This window comes from Sceloporus occidentalis, unplaced genomic scaffold (assembly GCF_023333645.1).
Source record: "Sceloporus occidentalis isolate IW3139 unplaced genomic scaffold, rSceOcc1.0.p SCAF_2, whole genome shotgun sequence".
In the NCBI taxonomy this organism is placed as follows: domain Eukaryota; kingdom Metazoa; phylum Chordata; class Lepidosauria; order Squamata; family Phrynosomatidae; genus Sceloporus; species Sceloporus occidentalis.
Window position 1 is genome coordinate 197,454,168 of NW_028316982.1, and position 20,571 is coordinate 197,474,738.

At 41.1% G+C, this 20,571-nt stretch overlaps 1 protein-coding gene across 2 annotated transcripts in view; it reads right to left on the minus strand.

The window, feature by feature from the left end:
- Positions 1–19,352, minus strand: part of LOC149319531 (periodic tryptophan protein 2 homolog) — a 28,334-nt gene extending 8,982 nt beyond the window's left edge. Inside the window, exons 1-14 of one of the 2 annotated variants that reach the window (XM_089511908.1) lie at positions 19,292–19,352; positions 17,369–17,481; positions 16,748–16,842; positions 16,361–16,460; positions 15,660–15,803; positions 13,800–13,935; positions 12,378–12,604; positions 11,479–11,622; positions 8,805–8,875; positions 5,140–5,276; positions 4,481–4,629; positions 3,806–3,953; positions 1,805–1,955; positions 1,142–1,322 (exon numbers count right to left, since the gene is read on the minus strand). In XM_089511908.1, the coding sequence (XP_089368034.1) occupies positions 1,142–1,322; positions 1,805–1,955; positions 3,806–3,953; positions 4,481–4,629; positions 5,140–5,276; positions 8,805–8,875; positions 11,479–11,622; positions 12,378–12,604; positions 13,800–13,935; positions 15,660–15,803; positions 16,361–16,460; positions 16,748–16,842; positions 17,369–17,481; positions 19,292–19,309 (1,814 nt within the window). In that variant the 5' untranslated portion in view covers positions 19,310–19,352. Of the gene's footprint in view, positions 1–1,141; positions 1,323–1,804; positions 1,956–3,805; positions 3,954–4,480; positions 4,630–5,139; positions 5,277–8,804; positions 8,876–11,478; positions 11,623–12,377; positions 12,605–13,799; positions 13,936–15,659; positions 15,804–16,360; positions 16,461–16,747; positions 16,843–17,368; positions 17,482–19,291 lie in introns of those variants that run through there. The other variant, XM_089511909.1, reaches the window with a different exon arrangement.
- Between the last annotated feature and the right edge of the window lie 1,219 nt (positions 19,353–20,571).

Sequence of the window (20,571 nt, forward strand, 5' to 3'; positions counted from 1 at the left end):
GGATTTTAGGGGTTTTTGGAATATATGTATTTGCATATACATACATAATGAGGTATCTTGGAGCTGAGACCCAAATCTAAACACAAAATTCATTTATGTTTTGTATACACTTTATACTCATAGCCTGAAGGTAATTGTATACAATATTTTAAAATAATTTTGTTGCATGAAACAAAGTTTGTGTATTCTGAAGATCAGAAGGCAAAGGTGTCACTATCTCAGCCACTCATGAAAAAAGTTTTGGTTTTTGGAATATTTCAGATTTTGGAATTCCAGATAAGAGATACTCAACCTGTACAGTATAAGAGTGATTCTGTCCAGTACTTATTTCTGCAATCTATTCCATTGTTCATTCCGTTTTCTTTTCCAGCTGAAACATAACATTCTGTGGCTCCTTGGACTAAATCCAGTTCATAGTCCTGACTGGAGTAAACCGATTCCACCGATGGGAGCTTGATCAGTCAACACTTATGCAAGTTCCATCAGTTCAATTTTTCTGCAGTAGTTGGAACTAACAAGCAATTTAGGCCCTAATGCCCTGAGTTCTCCAAACATTCTCTGGGATGGCTGTAGGTTGTGAATCTTAATTTTTTTATCTTTTAAAATAGATTATACTTTGTACTTCGGCAAACCTCTGGGTTCTCACAGGCATGAAAGCAAGCACTTCTCCTTATAATCATGTTCATGATTTCACTTCAAGATCTCCTTGTAATACTCTCTACCTATAAAAAGTATCTGAAGAATATTTTTTTATATAAATCAGCAAAATTAGAAAGATTTTGGAAGCATTTACCTTCCTTTCTCTTACTATCTTCACCTGTTAATATTATATAAGAAGGATGCTGAGCATCTTTACTCAGATGGCAACCCAAATATTTATATATTCAATATTCAATCCTTTTTTATGTAGTTAAAAGCTACATTCCATTTAAGGAAAAAAGGGCCATAACTCCTGAGATTTCAACATGCACATGGAAAACATACGAGAGCCTTGGAGTAAACATGCAATGCTCATTTTTCCATACCTGTTGAGCAAAGTTACCAGACACTCCGATGGAAGATTGCAATAGTAAAATAGGCATGCCTGACTCAAAAGAAAATAGCTAGTTCTCCATAGAAAGTTAACAAATATTCAACTTACTTCCCCTTAGCAGCCTGCTTGGCAGTTATTTTGTCTAATTCCTTTCTCCCCATCTGCAGGTCATGCCTTCCCACAATTGATCCAGTCTGCTCTGCATTTTCATGATCCCAAAAAGTTATCTGTCCATCCAGGGAAGCAACTGCAAGTTCCTTGCCATCCGGACGGAAAGCAACAGCAAGCACTGCAAAAGTTGGTGAATGAAGACAAAGACAAGAATGGTTTAAGAAACGTTCCTTCACCTGCTTTTTGATAATACTTCTGTCAATTCCAAAACCCAAACCAGACTCATACAAAAGCCAGATTAAAGACCTCCACAAATCATCAGCATCTTACATTTCAGAGACAAATACATTTAATATTCACTGGCATATCTGTCCAGCCTTGTGTTGAAACAAAAAGGTGGATGCTGTCAATTCCATATTTTCTGAGTGCCTGCCTTTGTATCTTTTATCATTTTCAATATTATTTCCACCTTACCAAGTAGGCACAGTTTCTAGTATTGGTTTTAAAATGTCTTGTCCCCTATACATTTTCTTCCCAGTAAGTACACTAAGTAGTTTCCATATAGTTAAAAGCTGAAACATCCAGGCTACTCTGTACTCTGAACATCATACAAACAATACAGACATCAGGAATTACTGAAAAGTTTTCAAAAGGAATTACCATCGGAGCTGAGTGGAAGAGTTTCCTTGGTCCTCCAGCTATCAAGCATATCCCACAATCTGACTGTTTTATCCCAAGAAGCACTTGCTAGGAGACACTTTACTGGATTAAAAGATAGACTGCTGATGGGTCCCTCATGGCCAGCTAACACCTAATGAGAAAATGCACAAACACATGAATGTCATGAACTTTACGCAACCTTCAGCATACGTTGAAAGCCACGCGGGGAGGAAGGGGCGATGTGTCCCACAGGTAGGGATGCCATAACCCGGCTGTGCCTGTGCTTGTAATGGTTTTTGCAGTTTGGCACGATCACGGTCCGGTTCACTCTAAATCCCAGGTTTGGGCCCAGCCGGCAGCCATCATGCGTGAAGGGAACACAGCAGCTGGGGCGGAGCTGTTTCCAGCCCCATTCTGCCATTGGCCAGCCTCAAGGAGGAGGTGGACCCTTGGAGGAGGAGGAGGAGTGAGACTCTGGGCCAGCCAGGGGGAGGGAAAAGCGCCCTTTCTTAGTGCATGGCAAGGAGGAGGAGGAGGGGGAAACAGGAGGAGGAGGAGGAGGAGGTGGGTGCCCATTTTCAAAGGTTCCCCCCCCAAAGTGCACTTTCCGTGTACAGTAGAGTCTTGGTGAAGAAGCATGGGATGTCAGATTGGGGACAAAAGTCCCTCACCTTGCCTCCTCCCTCCCTCCCTCCCTAGTTCCCTACTTACCTTCCCTGCTTGGGTCAGGTTTCTCCCTTTGGCCTGAGGAAAATGAAGCCTCCGAGGAGAGGCCTGGGGCTGTCCTCCGCAGCCACCAAGTCCTCACCTTCCCTGCTCCCCTTCCCTTCAAAGGGCTCCAAAAAGAGTCCTTTGGAGGAAAGGGGAGGTCTGGGAAGAGGAGAGTGGCCTTGAAGGACAGGCCTGGGCTGAGCACACAAGTCGCTCAGGAGCCTGCATTCTCGGTCTAGGCTTGTCCTCCGCTGCCCAGGCTTCTCCTTTCTGGGGATTTCCTCTCCCCCGAAGGGGTTGGGGGGGAAGGAAAGTGAAGCTGGGAGGGAGAGGCTTGGATCTGCTAAAAAAAAGTGTCCTATATTTGAAAATGTTGTCCTACATTTGTCCCGGTTTGGAGGTCCTGACTTATGGCAACCCTACCCACAGGGAATAATGGGGTGCGCGCCTGTGGCGCGTGTGTGCCGCCACACCACCATGTGCATGAGCCCCATTCATTTAATGGAGCTCGAGCATACACGGAATTTGCTTTATGCAGGGGAGTCTGGAACGGATCCCCTGCGTAAAGCAAGGGCACACTGTAGTTCTCTATATGACCCTAAAGCAAAACCACAAAAATATATGCACATACAATCTGTGGTTGAAAGGCTGCACATCATATAGATTTCATTACTGGGCTGAAATTCCATCATTTTAATTTTCCATAGTATGTAACTTTCATACCACATGATAAACAATGTGGCTGAATTTCTCATCTTTTGAATGCACATACAATTCAAGACCACAAGCTGCTCCTCTAAGCAAACTGGTGGACAGACTGAATCGAGAACAAGGATGCCAGAACTACCACAAAGTGGACAACTTGCACCAGAATCATAATTAAGAACAATGGGCTGGGACTAGCATAGGGAGATAAGGTAACTGGTCTGGATACATCATTACAGTAGCATCATAGGAGAAATAAAACTAATCAGAGGTAAAATGGAATAGACCTTCCTGTTTGCCTCACACAGGATGCTATTACAGCTAAGTGCACAGAACAACAGGAGAATAATGTCAATGCAAAAAGTTTTCATTAAGTAATAAGATAAATTGGGAATAGTGTACTGTAGACTTGAGTATCTTCACTCTGGCTGACAATCAGTTTTAAAACTCACAGGAGCTCAGTATTTGTTTTTAATGATTATTTAAAACTCTGCCAGTATCTGTTTTCTCTTCTAAAAGTAAAGATGGGCATGATAAAAAGTTCATAACATATTAGGACTACCACAACAGAAGTCTGTTCCTTACATCCAAAAGTCGTCCACTCTGCACAGACCACACAAATATTTCAAAGGAGTCTTGAGAACCTGCTGAGACAATCTCGCCACTGGAGTCCACAGCCAAGCAAGAGAACTGGGTTGGTCGTGGGGAAGTAAAGGTGCGAAAATTGCGGTATCTGTTTAAAATACCCAAAAGTGATATTTAAGAACAAAACTCTATGCTTATGTAATGTTCTATACGAACAATTCCATATTTCAAAAGTAAATGAATTTCACAAATGAAATTTCACTAACTGAACATTTTTATTAGGTTTTTCATTATATTTGTACAACAAAAGCCTTATGTTCATTTTGACATATCCATTTCTGATATGGGTGTTATTTTGATGTGGGATATTTTCAACTTGTCAAATGTAAAGGAGGCCTCTTAGATGGTACAACAATACTTGAGGATAGTATTACATCAGAATTTTCATATATGGCCTAATGAACCTGTGTGTAACAAGCATGCAATAAATCTCCAGATTTTACACATATTTAGCATAATTGTTAGTCCTACTTAGAATAAGCACATGAAAACCAATAGCACATGTCAGTCACTACCCTAAGCTCCATTCAAATGTCTTGATTCTTGGTAGGACTAACACTTGATTGAGCCCCTCACTTCTAATCCATGTTAAAATGGAGAAGTTTAAAAAATTACCTGTGCATATCAAAAGCTCGCACTGTGCCATCCAGGGAAGCACTCAAAATGACATAACCTGAGCTGGTAAATGTTACAGCAGATATGCTGCTAGTATGTTCTGTAAAAGTGACAAAACAGAAACCACTGATGGTATTCCATACCTTCACCTGTAAATAAAACAGAAAAAAAAAAACATTTGGCTCCAGATATGTGCCTTTCTAGGACTGACACAGCATTTTACTTCAACAAGTCACAATCATGCACTGAAAGCACATTCCACTATGTAATACCCTTAATAGTTAAGCTCCTAAGGAAGGTAGCTAGTTAGGCTTAAGTGCAGAACTCAGAATCTTGCCTTCTGAATCTCCATGCCTCAACCATCTCATTTTGCCCTCATAAATCCCATTGGAAACCTACTAGCCTAGGTCCTTGACTCCAGTGATGCACACTTCTGCCTCTGTTCCATGAATAATGTGTTTCAAAAATAAAACCATCACTTCCCATAGTAAAAGAGGGGTAAAAACATACATAAAAGAGGAAAGAGTTTCTAACTCTTACAAATTGTTTGCTGGAAATGAAGAAAACAGCCTGCTACTCGTGAATGCTATTTGCAATGTTACAGTATATGAACTGGAGAAGGCCCCAAACTCAGTTTTCACCAACTACAACAGACTTACCTTTCCATCATGCCCTCCAGTAACTAAGTACTGCCCATCTGGGGAATATGCAAGGGATGACATACTGTTGAAATGACCTTGCTGCTTCAGCACATAGGATTCACTTTGCCATTCCCACACCAGGAGCTGTCCCAGTCCTGTCAATACAACAAAAAGACATACAATTCAAATTCAAAGCCAACTATAACACTAACGTATTTTCCTGAAACATTTTAATCTTTGTAAAGTCAGCAGTCACACTGATATACAAAACACAGTGTTTATTAATCAAGTTTAAAAAACAATAACAAAACTACTAGTTATTTCATCAGTAAAAGAAGAGGTAACACACATTCATTAACACATCTGAAATGTTCAGATATCTTTGTGCTAAACGTATAAATTTAATAAAGATGCGTTCTAATCCTAAATAATACCTAATAAAACAATGACTGTAGTTCCTGTCCACATTTACACCATCAGGTCCATCTAGGGTTGCCATAAGGCAGGACCTCCAAACCGGGACAAATGTAGGACAAATGTAGGGCCACATTTTCAAATGTAGGACACGTTTTTTTAAAAATGGAGGACACATGAAAAAATTGATAATTTTTTTAAAAAATGTTAATATAAATGCATGTTTCTTAGGCATGCTCAAAATGGAGGACATTTTGGCATTATTCCTAGACAGAAGGCTGAAATGTACTTCTCTTTCTGGCCAAACACCCCCCCCCCAATTCTACAAGTACATTTCCCACTCCCAAGCAGGGATAGCATTTGCAAGATCACAGGCAGTTCCTTGTGCCACTGCAAACTACATTTCCCACTCCCAAGCAGGCATAGCATTTGCAAGATCACAGGCAGTCCCTTGTGCCACTGCAAACTACATTTCCCACTCCCAAGCAGGCATAGCATTTGCAAGATCATAGGCAGTCCCTTGTGCCACTGCAAACTACATTTCCCACTTCCAAGCAGGCATAGCATTTGCAAGATCACAGGCAGTCCCTTGTGCCATTGAAAACTACATTTCCCACTCCCAAGCAGGCATAGCATTTGCAAGATCACAGGCAGTCCCTTGTGCCACTGCAAACTACATTTCCCACTCCCAAGCAGGCATAGCATTTGCAAGATCATAGGCAGTCCCTTGTGCCACTGCAAACTACATTTCCCACTTCCAAGCAGGCATAGCATTTGCAAGATCACAGGCAGTCCCTTGTGCCATTGAAAACTACATTTCTCACTCCCAAGCCTTCTTAGGAATTCTCCCCTTCCTCCTTTTCCTTGCCCCCTCCAACCCCCCCAAACCCCTGGCCCCTCTTTTTCCCAGGTATGTCTCAACTTAGGAGGGATTTATGGGACAGATCCAAAGCCTTTTTTCTTTTCTAATGGGGGCAAAGCCTTGAGAAGCCCTGGACCCCTGAGAAGAAAAGGAGGGGGGCTTAGAGAGAGGAAGAAAGAGAAAAAGAAGATGAGGAGGGGGAAGAAAGGAAGAAAAAGGAGAGGAGGAAGATGAGGAGGAGGAAAAAAACGGAATAACAAGAAGAAGAGAAGGAGGCGAAAGAGAAAGAGAAAGAGGGGAAGAACCAAAAGCAACTTGCCTGCAAAGCCCTCTGCACTTGGAATTTGGAGCATGCCCAAATAAGGAAGCAGAGGGCTGGCCAATAGAGGCAGGGCAGTGCAGCAGACCCCGCCCCTGCTGGTTTCAGTCGTCCTGCTGCTGCTCCAGACAAGCTGCACAGGCAACACTTTATAGAAGGCAGGCAGCAGCCCTGGGAGCTCAGAGTTGGGCAGCCACCCGGGAATGGGGGCGGGGGCGGGGTGGGACCGGGCACGCCCCCCAGGGGCCCACCGCCGTGAAATGGCAATCCTAGGTCCATCTCACTTTTTAAGCTTTGTTATACTCAGTTCAGCAAAATATGGCCTCTTGAAAATCCTAATAGCCCACCAATACCTTATTCCAATCCATACCTTAACCATGCAAGTGTTCCTAAAGGCACATTCCACAACTTTCATCTGCTGGCAATTGATTAAAAAATCGGATAAAAGTGTAAGCAGAATATTTTGGGCTTGTACCTAATAGTTAAAACTTAAACTGCTGCAAAAACATTAATTATTTAGCTGTCTTACTTGTCTTAAACCAGGGGTAGGCAACCTGCGGCCCGCGGGCCGGATGCGGCCCAGCGAGGCCTTGGGACCGGCCCCAGCCCGGTCCTGCCACCGATTGCCGCCGGGGCCTTTGGCCTCTCGCACGCAGGGGCAAGGGGGGCAATTGTCTATAGAAGCCTCAGAAACATGCATTTATCTTAACATTTTTTAAAAAATCAGCAAATTTTTTCGCGTGTCCTCCATTTTTTATTTAAAAAGTGCCCTCCATTTGAAAATTTTGCCCTACATTTGTCCCGGTTTATTTATTTATTTAATTTTTTAAAATTATTTAATTATTTATTTTTTGGCTTCGGCCCCCCAGTTGTCTGAGGGACAGCAACCCGGCCCCTGGCTCAAAAGGGTTGCCTACCCCTGTCTTAAACTTTCAGTGTTGTTTTGTCTTGTCTTAAACTTTCAATGTTCTGCTTCCCATCAAAATTTGGGAGGATAACCTCTGTCCCTAATGCACAGTTATAGATTATCTGAATGAACCACTCTGTCCATGCATCCATACAGACAGAGCTTTGACCTGTAAATCCTTTCTGATTTGACCTTTAAGTCACTGCTCCTGAAAGCAGTGGTCTGTAGATCAGTGCCAGCCCACAGGCTATCAGCTGCTGTTCTGTGGCAGCTTTCCAGGAAACAATGAAAATACAATTGGCACAAATATGATATTAATCTTTGGCATATAGGAAAACCTGCCTTGAATCCCATTGTAGAGAAAGGCAAGATATAAATCCTAGAAATAAAAAAATTTGGATGTGCCCCACCCCCACATCAGACAGTGTAAGAAACACTGATTTTGGACGCAAGAGCAACTGCAGCAGGTCTTCTTCCTGTAACTTTCTGGGCACAATGATCTGTGCCATAAGGGAAAAGTTAATTTTGCAGCTGTTTGCCATGCCAGCTCCTCATTTCAAAGGGGATGCTGCTATCAAGAAGTCATAAGATTGGTCCTTCCAATATGGCTCAGATCTTCAGATGTTACTGGAGCAACTCATAAAGAATTCACGCTACAACAGCTCCTATGGTGCTATAACCAACCTCAGAAACAGCTCTCTTCTTGAGCCAGTGACAAGTTGCTGTGTTTTTATAAATAGTTAAAAACAACAGACTACAATCTTCTTTTGCATTAGCCTCCCAGCCTGAGGCCAGCCATCAACACAGAACAATACACATGCAAATCACTCCTGCATTCCCAGGCTCACACAGTATATATACACCCAATTTTTCCAGGCAAAGCATTCTCTGAAAATACCAGCCACAGATATTGGCGAAACGTCAGAAAGAAACTCTACTAGAACATGGCCACATAGCCTGAAAAACCCACAAAAACAACAGACTACAACTTAGCTCAGAACCCACCAATTTTGCCAGGACTTCATATGATTCAAAAGCGTGAAATTGCCAGGATATCATATGGTTCAAAAGTCTGAAATTTACAGCTAAAATGTTTTCATCTAGTGAGCTAAAGGATTATTTCAGCATAATTGATTTCATGAATGGGCCCTAATACATAAATGTGTCCTGCAGATACATACCTGCACATCCAAAAGCAATCCAATCACCCGTGCTGTTGACAGAAATAGATGCAATCCTCTGGTCTGAAATGCTATGCAAAACAAACAAACAAACAAACAAACAAACAAAAAGATTAAAACTAAAGAAAGAGATTAAGAGCAAAGCAGAGCTTTTGAGTACTTATGCCAGACATCCAGAAACATATACAGGTGGTCACTAAAATGAGGAAAGGACAGTAAATTCAAGCATTTATGTTAAAGTCAAGCTGCCGAGGTTTTACAAAACTGAACCCCCAAATTGGGCTGGTTTGGCTGTTCCATCATATCCCAGTATTCATTGAGGCATTACAAACTGCCGCTTTGCGGCGGTCTCCCGGTGCTGCTGTTTGCTCCGCGAGGGAGCCGCCGCAGCCAAACCGCACGGCTCCCTTATGGAGCAAAAAAGAAGCTCCAAAATGGAGCTTCTTCTGGTGGCGCGCTAATGACGCTGTGAGGCACCAATGGCGCACTCGCGACGTCATTAGCGCCGCACGACGTGCGGACGCACAGCATCCGTTACGTCAAGATGGCAGCGGCCGTGTGGAACGGCTGCCGCCGTTTGTTACGGACAGAGTCCGTAACAGGAATAGGGGCGTCTGGAAGAGACGCCCCCTTTTTAAACTGGGACGTCCTGAGGACGTCCCAAGTGGCGGTTTGTAACCCGCCTAAATCAGTAGGTTACAGATGTTGGCTCTGCAGCTGTTTTGGTATTCAACACCCAGAAGCCCCAGCCAGTTTGGGCAGTGGTCAGGCATTCTGGGAGCTGACATGCAAAACATCTAGAGGTCCAAGTAGTGAGAACCACAACTCTAGATCACTCCCTTTCAAAAAGAGAAAATCTATTACCACTACCATGAACAAGACTACTGTGTCAAGTATGAAGAGTGAGAATTAATTTAAGCTCTTATAAAGATTTACAGGAAGCAAGATTTAACTTAAGCTTCACGTTGCATCTTTACTGAAAATGTATTCCATTTGTTTATCGTATATTTTTCCTTAACCTTCTTACCAATCTTAACCTCCTTCTTGGATGATGTTTTTTCTGTGCTTATATTCAATGCAGTTTTCCATGCATACACTACCAGACTTTGGGAAAGATATGTTCCCAAAATTTGCTTATTACACCATCTTGGTTCCCTCCTCTTCTAGAAAAAGCAATACTGTATCTCCATAGAGAACTCTAGTGCTGGTCAGCAACAGTCTCCTTGTGAATGAAGCAAACTGAAAAGCAAACTGAAAAGCCTGAGCCACTGCTACCCATATTAAATGACTCCCAGTTTTGACTATGATATGCCAACTGCAACCCTTCCTAGAACTGGAAGATCTAACGATGGTAGTGCATATGCTGGTTAACATCAAAACTGGACTTTTGCAATGTGATCTATATATCCTTGTACCAAGTTCAGAAATTTCAATTAGTTTAAAACATGGCAGCCAGACTGATTGCTAGTACATCTAGGAGTGAGCATATCACACCAATAATAAAATCACTCCACTTGTTGCCAGTTAGTTTTCAGACAAAGTACAAAGTGTTTGTTACTACTTTTAAAACACTACATGGTTTAGGTTACCTATGGGATTGCCTCCTCCTGAATAATCCACCTTGAACACTCAGTTCCTCCGGGGACATTTACTCATCAGTCAAAACTAGACTGGCAGTTATCCCTAGACTGTGGAATGATCTGCCAAGAGAGATTTGACAGCTAAACATGCTGTCTGAATTTTAAACAATATTGAAGACCTATCTTTTATGCCGGCCTACCAAGTTGATTTTAAACTACAAATTTTAAATTGGAATATTTTAATGTTGGATGATTTTAATGTGCCCTATGTCTATGTGTTTTAACTGAATGTGTTTAAATGGTTTTATGTGTTTTAATCTATGTTTTACCCCTCCTCTAGCCTTGGGGAGAGGCAGGCAAGAAATAAAATGCATTATTATTATTATTATTATTATTATTGGATAAAAATATAAACAAAAATATTTTCAGACAGAGGCAATATGTAATTCAAAAAGATAGCCCATATTTCCCAATATGAGCCTGTCTGCATCTTACATTCATTGGGGAAGGCTTTCTCTCAGTTCCTCTCATGCTTGTCTGGTGAGCTTTCTCAAGCGCTGCTCCTAGGCTAGGGAACTAATTGCGCCCCTCTCTGATCTCTTTTTACTGGCAGGCAGACCTTCCTATTTAAGGCAGCCTTATGCCTTTAATCTGACTGGGATAGAAGGATGTGCAATGACTGTGGTTTAATATGTATTGTGCATTTTAGGTCTTTCTAAATCAATGTTTTAAAAGTAATGTTTTAATTAGATTGATTGTTTAATGCTGCATTAACTTTTGCATCATGTGGTGTTTTTTATTAGCTATTTCGTTTTAACGTGCATTGTAGGCTGCTTTGGGAGGAAGGATATAAATAAATCAGACAAACAAAATATATAGAAATCCAATCATGCATATACGGATAGCCACTATTTTTATACAACCCATGATTCACCTAACTTTTTTTGGAAAATACACACACAATGGAATTCCTGCCAACAAGAAAAAAACCCTATTAATCTAATTTACTCAAGCAACAAAAATAGCTCCTAAAGAAAGCCTAAACATTGTTTTAAACCCTACATTAGTCTTCAATCAATAATATACATGCCAACCTTAAAGAATGGATGAGATTGAACTCTGGAAGCTCATGAAGGTGAAATATTCCAGAAGCAAAACCAGTGACCAGGAGATGAATTTTCTTGTGGTATGCTGCTGCTGTCAGAGTGTTAAAATCTCCCTCTTTGTTGAAAAAATGTCTGAGCAAAAGATAAGACAAACATGTTCCACCAACATATGTTTAATAAACACATACTTATCATTCAATTAGTTTCACTATAAAGAATGATTTGACAGATTTGGGAAGAAGCACTTATGGTTTATGATACACTGAAATTCTAGTCATGATGATATAAAAAAGAAAGGAACAGTGCTAATGAAAAATCTATCTGAAATCCCACTTCCAATCTTTATGTCAAATAAAGATATGTGTAATTTTAAAAAAAAATTGTTGAAACTACAGGAGACCAAGCTGGACCTCTTGATAAACTGTTCTTCAGTTCTCACACATTGAAATCTGTCTTTGAAGCTCTTTTGTTTTATATTGGCCTGTTACAGACTGCCAAAATAAAGCTGCTTCAGGTCTCTTTGGAGGTATGCTATTTAAATGATGCATGGGTCCTAAGAGTCCGGAAGTCGTGCCAAAGCCACACTCCATTCCTAAGCACCAGAGTGCAGCTTTTGGTGCAGCTTCCAGATTCTTAGGATGCATGCATCATTTAAATAGCATACCTCCAAAGAGACCCGAAGCAGCTTTATTTTGGCAGTCTGTAACAGGCCATTGAGCACATATTATGACTCACAGATTTATACTGTGCTGATGAGATGTTCTTTTATTTTGAGTAGCTAAGAACTGGACAGAAATGTACACTGGCTTTGACTGTACAAACATGCTCAATAAAACAAATTTCTCCTATAACCCTTCTATCGCCTGTGCCTCTAGAAGATCACTTACTTGACAGCACATGAATATTTTACTTTCTGTGTTCTCTCTTTCTCATTTGTGCTGACTTTCCCATGGACCTCTTTGCCCTTCTGTTCCTCTGTCAACTCTTCATCTAGATCTTTTGCAGTTTCCTCCTTGTATTCAGAATGGTCTTTTGGCAATCTAGGTTTCAAACCACTTAGCTCTGTGTCACACTGCCATATACACAAAGCTCCATCTCGGCTGAGAGTATACAACTGCAATACCAAGACATAATTATTACAATTATTGCACAAGAGTAGCAACCCTTAAACAAGAAAAAGTGTACAGTTCTTCAAGATGATAATGTCAATAAAGACTGGACAACACTTGCCCCAATAAGATATCTAATAGTAAATCTCTAACAGTGGTTCCCAAACATTTCTATATCCCACACCACTAGGAAATGCACTCCCTACAAAAGTAATATTACATTTGAAGATGAAGCCTACATTTTGAACCACAAATTGAACCACATGCAATACAGCAGGTGGACAAATTGAACTTAAAAAAAATAAGCTTTTAACTTTTAACATAAAATGCAAATCTAAACTGAGCAGTTAGATTCTAATTTATTCAGAAGAAAAATGAGTGATGACTCATGGCTCATCACGCAGTGATGGTGAACCTTTTACAGATTGAGTGCTCAAACTGCAACTCAGACCCCACTTATTTATTGCAAGGTGCCACATCCCTCTGGCTTTCTAGTTAGAAACTCTGGCAAACTCTGTGCTAGGGTGACAGCATGTGTGCCCACAGAGAGGGCTCTGAGTGCCACTTCTGGCACACGTGCCATAGGTTCGCCATCACTTACTTAAGGACACAAGCCACTCTGTCACACCCCTTGAAATTCCATCTTGCAATCCCTGCAGGTGGGGGCAGCTCAGGTTGAGAACTCCTGATCCCACAGTAAAATTCTATTGGATGGAACTTTAAAACAGAATTTATAAAATCTTACTGACCTAGAATATTACAATACAGGGCATTTCAATGTGTACTTTTTTTTTTTTTGTCAAACTCGTTTGGATGTGTGACATTTAATAAACTCAGTTTTGCAATCAAGAGAATCTTTGTTATGATCATATTTGTTCAATCTGTGTGATAGAGTGGTACTGAGTGTACAATAGAAATAAATTAATATAAATACCACCTTCTATCAAAACCCATTTAGGTGACTCAACATAATATATCTGAGGTGCTATTTACTAGCTTGCTTCCACCTGCTCAATCAGGATACAAATCATCACCATATTTTAAAGGATAGCTTTCCTTCAATATATAAGCACTTCAAGAAAAACAGTCCATTCACAAACCAGTCAGTCTTGTTTTGTACAGTTATCTTGAAAGAAAATAAACAGCTAAATAACAACATTAAAAACTAATGTGAACAAAACAAATATGGAGGTTACATACATCAAGACTGTCTTCTTCAAAAAAACAGGCTACTATGGCATCCTTATGACCACCTAGTGCATAATAAATCAGATTGGCCCATCGTTCCGCTCCAAACACCCAAGTTGACATATCCTTGCTGCCTACTGCAAAACATCTGGAATTACAATTTTAAAAAATGTGCTCAGAAAATAAATGTCCTGAAAAAAATTCAACAAGCACTGCACAGTTATAGATAAGTCAACAAATATTTTATAACACCCAAGTGACAGCTGGCAACTTTAGGAAAAATCCAGAGAAAGGAACAGGCAGAGCTGCATGCAAACATTCATCACCTGAGGAAAAGTCTTGTCAAAAGAAAGAAACCTATAGATCTAAACCATTGGCCTATTATCATATATAACTTTCTTCTGCATCCCCTCCCACACGCAGCCCTCTACATTACTTGGAAATGTGCTAGAAAGAGTTTTCCAGACCTCTACAGCAGTCTGTGCTAAGCAGAAGACATTGTCCTTCTTGGTTCTTTGATGAAATCAGTTCCTCACAGGATTTAGGTGTCACTACCAATTACCTAAATAGTCTGAAGGCACCAGATCCCATCTGATCTTGGAGGCTCAGTGGGCTCAGGTCTGGTTGGTACTTGGATGGGAGACCACCCAGGAATACCAGGTACTGTAGACTATACTTCAGAGAAAGGCAATGGCAAACCACCTCTGATTATTATCTCCTTAAAAAACCCTATGAAATTCATGGGATGGCCATAAGTCAGCAGGTGACTCGAAGGTACATATGCATATGTACAGAGGGTTACCGTGGTGTAGAGCTTTAAGTGTTGTACTATGACTCTGGAGACCAGGGTTCGATTCCCAACTCAGCCATGAAACCCACTTGGTGATTTTGGGCATGTTACATGCTCTCATCTTCAGGGGAAGGCAATGGCAAATTTTGCAAGAAAGCCCCATGGTAGGTTTGTCTTAGGGTCACCATATGTCGGAAACAACTTGAAGGCACACAACAGCAGCAGCATGTTTCAACGTCTATTTTTAAATTAATGAAATGATTATGATGGGTATGACCACATTACAAATAGGGTTGTTGATCTAGATATCCATGAGGGAATTTCATTTATGGAATAATGCGACCTGTTTTTTGGCAGTTCCCATTTTCTCCTGGAGTCCTTGCACTTTCCATCTCTCTAGAAGACTCTGTACTAGAACAACAGTAGAGGATGGCATATGAGGGACAGGGCAAATGAAGCCTTGGGGAAAGCATCTTTTCCCAAGGCTTCTCCAACTGGTTCCACTGGACTGAAACCACTTCCACAAAGAGATGGGCTCTCCTTTCTAGTCTCAGAATGACTCTGCTGGACCCAACCCATGAACGTATTTATGTAATACATTTCCACACATCTATGCACCTCAAGTAGTGATGAACCTTGCAAAATAAAATAACAAGATAAAATACTGCATTAAAACTACTAAAATCACTAGAGGTTGCGGACCAGTGTAGTGATCGGGAATATGCTTGGCAGAAATACCCTACGCTGGGAACATATGAGCTTTTGACAGGGAGATCATTTTACAAGATTGATGCCACAAAGGAGAAGTTTCCCCCTTATTGTGTTATTATCAATTGCTTGCCATCAATTTAGATACATAAAATTTCTACAAAAAGGAAAAAATAGTAACAAATGGAAAAGGTAATATAACTGATTACAGCCCTGTAGCAAAAAACTTTACCTGAACAACATTCCCAGACGCTCTCCTTTAACTATGGAAGATTTTCAAATCTCTTAGAAGAAACAAACAGCACTATTTTCACTGACATTCAATGTATTTGCTAATTTTTGTTGTTGTTTTAATGAAATACATAAATACTTACTTGGAATCATCAGTCCAATCAATGCATGTTGTTTCATCATATGCACCATAATAGGTTGTGTCAAGTACAAAGGCATTAAATTCTCGCTTCTTTCCAGGGGCATGATACATCATAGCCACGTTGTCCTTTGTGACCACAAATTTTCTGTTTCATATAAAATGAAGAGTCAACTTCATGTATATAATACTTCAGCAAAAATATGCAGGTCAAAGATGAAGGCAAGCTATTTAGGATGCCAAGTATTTACACAATTAAATTTTAAATGTGTACGTTTTTGAGAGAACAAGAAAGAGAAAGAGAGAGAGAGAGATGTTTATACCAGTGTAGGCAAAGTTAAGCCCTGCAGATATTGCTGGACTGCAGCTCCCAGCATTCCTCATCAGTGACTGGTGAACTTGCATCAGTCAAGTTAAACATCTGGAGGGGTATATTTTGCCTACCCTTGACATTGACAGAATAATACAATTATTTATATTCAATTTTCTATTAAGAACTTTCACAAACTATTAAATTTGTATTCATTTTCAGTATGTGAAGATGAATCAAGGAAAAAAATATTTTTTCTGTTATGTTTAGTCTATTAAAACAGGTTCCCTTCCCTTTCTAAACATGTCTACTCAGGAAATGATAACAGAACAACTACTACTAGCACTTATAAATAGTGAAAAAGGTCAAAAACAAAGACAAAAACTTCCTCATACTTTCCATTTGGAGAAAAGCAGACGCTGTGCACAGGTTTATGAAAATGGAACTGGTGGATCACAGATTTACTTATCAAGCTGACAAGTAAAGCAGCTCCCTCTGTAGGAAAGACAATAATGAAATAATTCAGACAGTCTTCAAAAGATTCAAATATAAACAGCATAATCTGCAGTGTACCTCTTATATTTATGAAAGAAATATAAAATTAATCTAGTTGATCTAATTTCAGCAGCAAACACTTAGGGACTTGGCCGCATGCCAACAGAACAAATAAAGACAGATAAAAATGGTCACTTATTCTTAAAAGGAATCTAACATATTTCAGTATTGCTTAATGTAATTTTTGATGCTGATAATCTTTTCCAAGATTTTTTAAAAACAAATACCTTCATCAACAAGTATAGCAAGATTTCCATCTGGAGAGAGTCCCACACATGCCACATTGTATCGGGTCGCTAGTGGTAATGTTTCAGACTTGTTACTGGAAGAGAAGGTGAGAAAACAGCATGGTAAAAAGTGACAAAATGCATATTTCTGCCTAAACTACGAAAGGAAAACTGTACGTCTGATTCTGTACACAGAATCAGGCTTTCCAGGCAATGCCAACCAAAACATATGAGACACCGGTGTACTAAACAGAATCTATACCCTCTCCAGCATTCCTGGAACCAAACCCCAGAGGATACCAAGGGCTCACAGTTTGAAGATCATCATCCAAACGTTGGTCAGCAGGTGATGAATTGACCACTGCAATCATGAGTACAATGACAGTGTGAAATAGTTAAGAGCTGCCATCAATGAAGGCATTGGCTGCTCTAATGAACCACAGATCTTGAAGGTCTTCAAGATACAGCAATGTATGTCAAAAAACGAACCAAAGAAGCTTTTAAGCAGTATATTTCATATACTTTATCCGGAAGCAGAGAATCATGCCCTGCCTCCAGACCTCTAGTAATCAGGCACCATTTGAGATTACTGTTATGATAACAATGGAAGACAATGCTTACTTTTTCAAATCAAAGAGAGTAATTCGGTTTCCCACTGGACTGATCAGAGAATTTCCATCTGGAGTAAAATTCAGGTTTCCACGTCGGTAGACTGTACCCAACAAGTTGGAGAACTAGGAAGAGAATAGGAATTATATTAATCTGACTGAACTAAAAAAAGTGAGATGGTGTGCAAAACATTCAGTTATTATTGCCCTCATGAAGGTGTCAAAGAGGTCAATTCAGTGGATATGAAGGATGTGGAGTGACATAGTGGGTTGAGCTTTGGACTATGACTCTGGAGATCAGAGTTCTAATGGTTTTCAGCCATGAAAATCCACTGGGTGACGTTGGACAAGTCACATACTCTCGGCCTCAGAGGATTGCAATGGCAACCCCCTCTGATGAAACATGCCAAGAAAACCCTTTGATAGCTGTGATAGATGAACCCAGGTACAAAAACAGTTGAGATACTTACACCAATCTCCACGACCTGGTGATGTCCTGGGCTACAACTCCCATTGCCAAATCCAACTTGGTTACCCCTGCTTTCTGGTAAAGAAGGGAATTGTAGTCCAAAACATCCAGAGGATGCTAGGTTAAGGAAGGCTAATGTAAGTAATCTGTTAATATTTTGGTTCTAAGATGACAACAGCTGGAGAACAGCTAGACATAAGAGATGATACAAATGAAAGCTAATACAGACAGTTTAATAATATGTCAGTCAAGTACAAGGCCAAGTTAAACTCACACACAATCCTAAGACCAACTAGTGTAAATGTCCTTTAGATTAGTGTTGCTCAAAGTAGCCTATGAGCCACTGGCTTCACAGAGAGCTTCCAGGGGAAAAAGAAACACAAAGGCACAAATATGATGCAGGACCCTGGTACACTACAGAAATAAAAGTAATTCAACACTGCTTTAACTGCTGTGACTCAGTGCTATGGAACTCTGGGATTTGTAGCTTTGTGAGATTTTTAACATTTTGTGTCAGAGCTCAGATGCCCTCCAAACTCCAAATCCCAGAATTCCATAGCATTGAGTTATGCTTTATTTTTGCAACGTGGCAACATAGAATCCTAGAGTTGGAAGAGCCCACAGGGGCCATCCAGCCGCAAATAACAGAAACACCATGTCTCTACCTGAGAAGACACCTCTAGGGATCTCTGGGTCCTCCAGGGCAACTTTTGGTTAAAGTTGACCATAGAGTTGCGTGGGAGGACCTAGATATTCCTAGAGAGAACATATGCAAATGTGGGGGAATGAGTGTATATACCTTCATTGGTTTTAGTACTTGTACTTTGGGATACATAGGGTGGGACACTTTGCTATTCCCTCCAATTCTGACCAGGACTGAGAAGCATCAGTCTGGGCCCACAGCAAAAATACAATTCCCAGAATTCCAGAGCACTGAACCATGCCACTTAAAGAGGATTGTTTCTCCAGTGTGAATGCAACCCCAGAGCTCCTGTTTTAAAGCCAGGCACTGCAGAAGTAAATCCAATCTGACACCGCTTTAACTTTATGCCAGGGCTCCATGCTACGGGATCCTGGGCTTTGCAGCTTGTTGTGGCACCAGAGCCCTCTGAGAGGGAAGGCTACGATGCCTCAGGGAACGACCAGCCCCAGGACTCCGATGAACCAGGGCAGTTAAAGCAGTCTCAAACTGGGTTAGTTTCTGCAGTGCGGATGCAGCCCCGGTTCCACAACAAGAAAAGGGGAGGAGGGAAGAAGGGGACAGGGGACAAAGCCCTTGCAAAGCCAGCTTCCCCCCCCCCCCAACCCTTAAAGTGCTCCCCAAACTGCGCCCTTTAAGAGATGTTTTTGGACTTCATCTCCCAGAAGCCTCAGCAACGTTGGCCAATAGCCAGGGATTCTGGGAACTGGAGTCCGAAATCACTTAAAAAGCCCATTGCCATAAAAGAGCCCCGCGCCTTCGCTTGCCTTGTAGGCGAACTTCATCCCTGCGGCCAAAGCCCTGGAAGATCCCACGAGGAAACCTGGGTCGGCCGGAAGCAGCTCTTGGGTTTATTTCCGGGTCAAAGCCTCAACCAAAGCAATCAAGGGGAGACAGCTCTGAGAGGGCGCCCCCTGTGGCCGAAAAGGCAATGGCAGCCTTACAGAGTTTTAATGCCATTCATCCTTGTGCCTCTCCAAGCCCTTTCTGACTTATGGCAAACCTACCACAGGGTTTTCTTAGCAAGATTTGACCAGAGGGTTTTTTTAATGTGCCATTCCATTCCCCTGAGGCTGAGAGAGTGTGACTCTCCCCAAAAGGAACAAGCTTCTCCACTGAGCCTTTAGTTCAGCAAAAGACACAGTCCTTGGAAGTAAACGCAGTTGAAATATTCTAGTCTATAGGGAGGGGTTGTGGGTTTTTTGGTCTATGGCCATGTTCCAGACGAATTTATTCCTGACGTTTAGCCAGCATCTGTGGCTGGCATCTTCGGAGAATGCGAATGCATTCTCTGAAGATGCCAGCCACTGATGCTGGCAAAACATCAGGAATACATTTATCTGGAACATGGCCATAGACCAAAAAACCCACATTAAACTATGGATGCCGGCCGTGAAAGCCTTTGACTTCACATTCTACTCTATCATCCATGAAGCAGCAGACAGAGAGGAGATAAGCTCCACGTGCTCTGAGATGGTCAACTGTTTATTCACTGATGCCTTTATTGGCCAACCAAAATGCACAATATACTTGTTGCAAGCTTTCGAAGCTCCATGGGCTTCTTACTCAGGCAAACAAACCTTTGCTGAGCACCTGTAATTCTACTGCCGTGAGTCTCTTTTTAGACAAAGGAACTACTATTTTCCTTCTCTGGGAGCGTCTGGAGGCTGGTGAATGTTTCATAATTCCTTTCTTGTGACCGGACGTCATAAAACAACTCCTGGGGTTGGCTTTTGCTCCCATGAAAGGAGAACGTTGTGGCGGTGTTGTAGATTCATTGCTGTGTAGTTGTCAGATCCCATTCCGCTTCTCCCTCATTGACGGTGTCATGTGTGAGGAAAGGCACCGTCTTCGTTTTTTAAATATAATCATAATATAAACCCTGTTTTGTCTGTAGTCCTTCTCATCTCTAAGGAAATTTTTTTATTTAAACAATTCAAGATTCTTGTTTTCAGTCCTTTTAAGAATTGTTTTAAGTTTGTTTCCAAGCCTGCTAGTTTTCCTTCAGTGTACCTGTCATTCTGTTGTCTAATAGTTTCTACTTTTT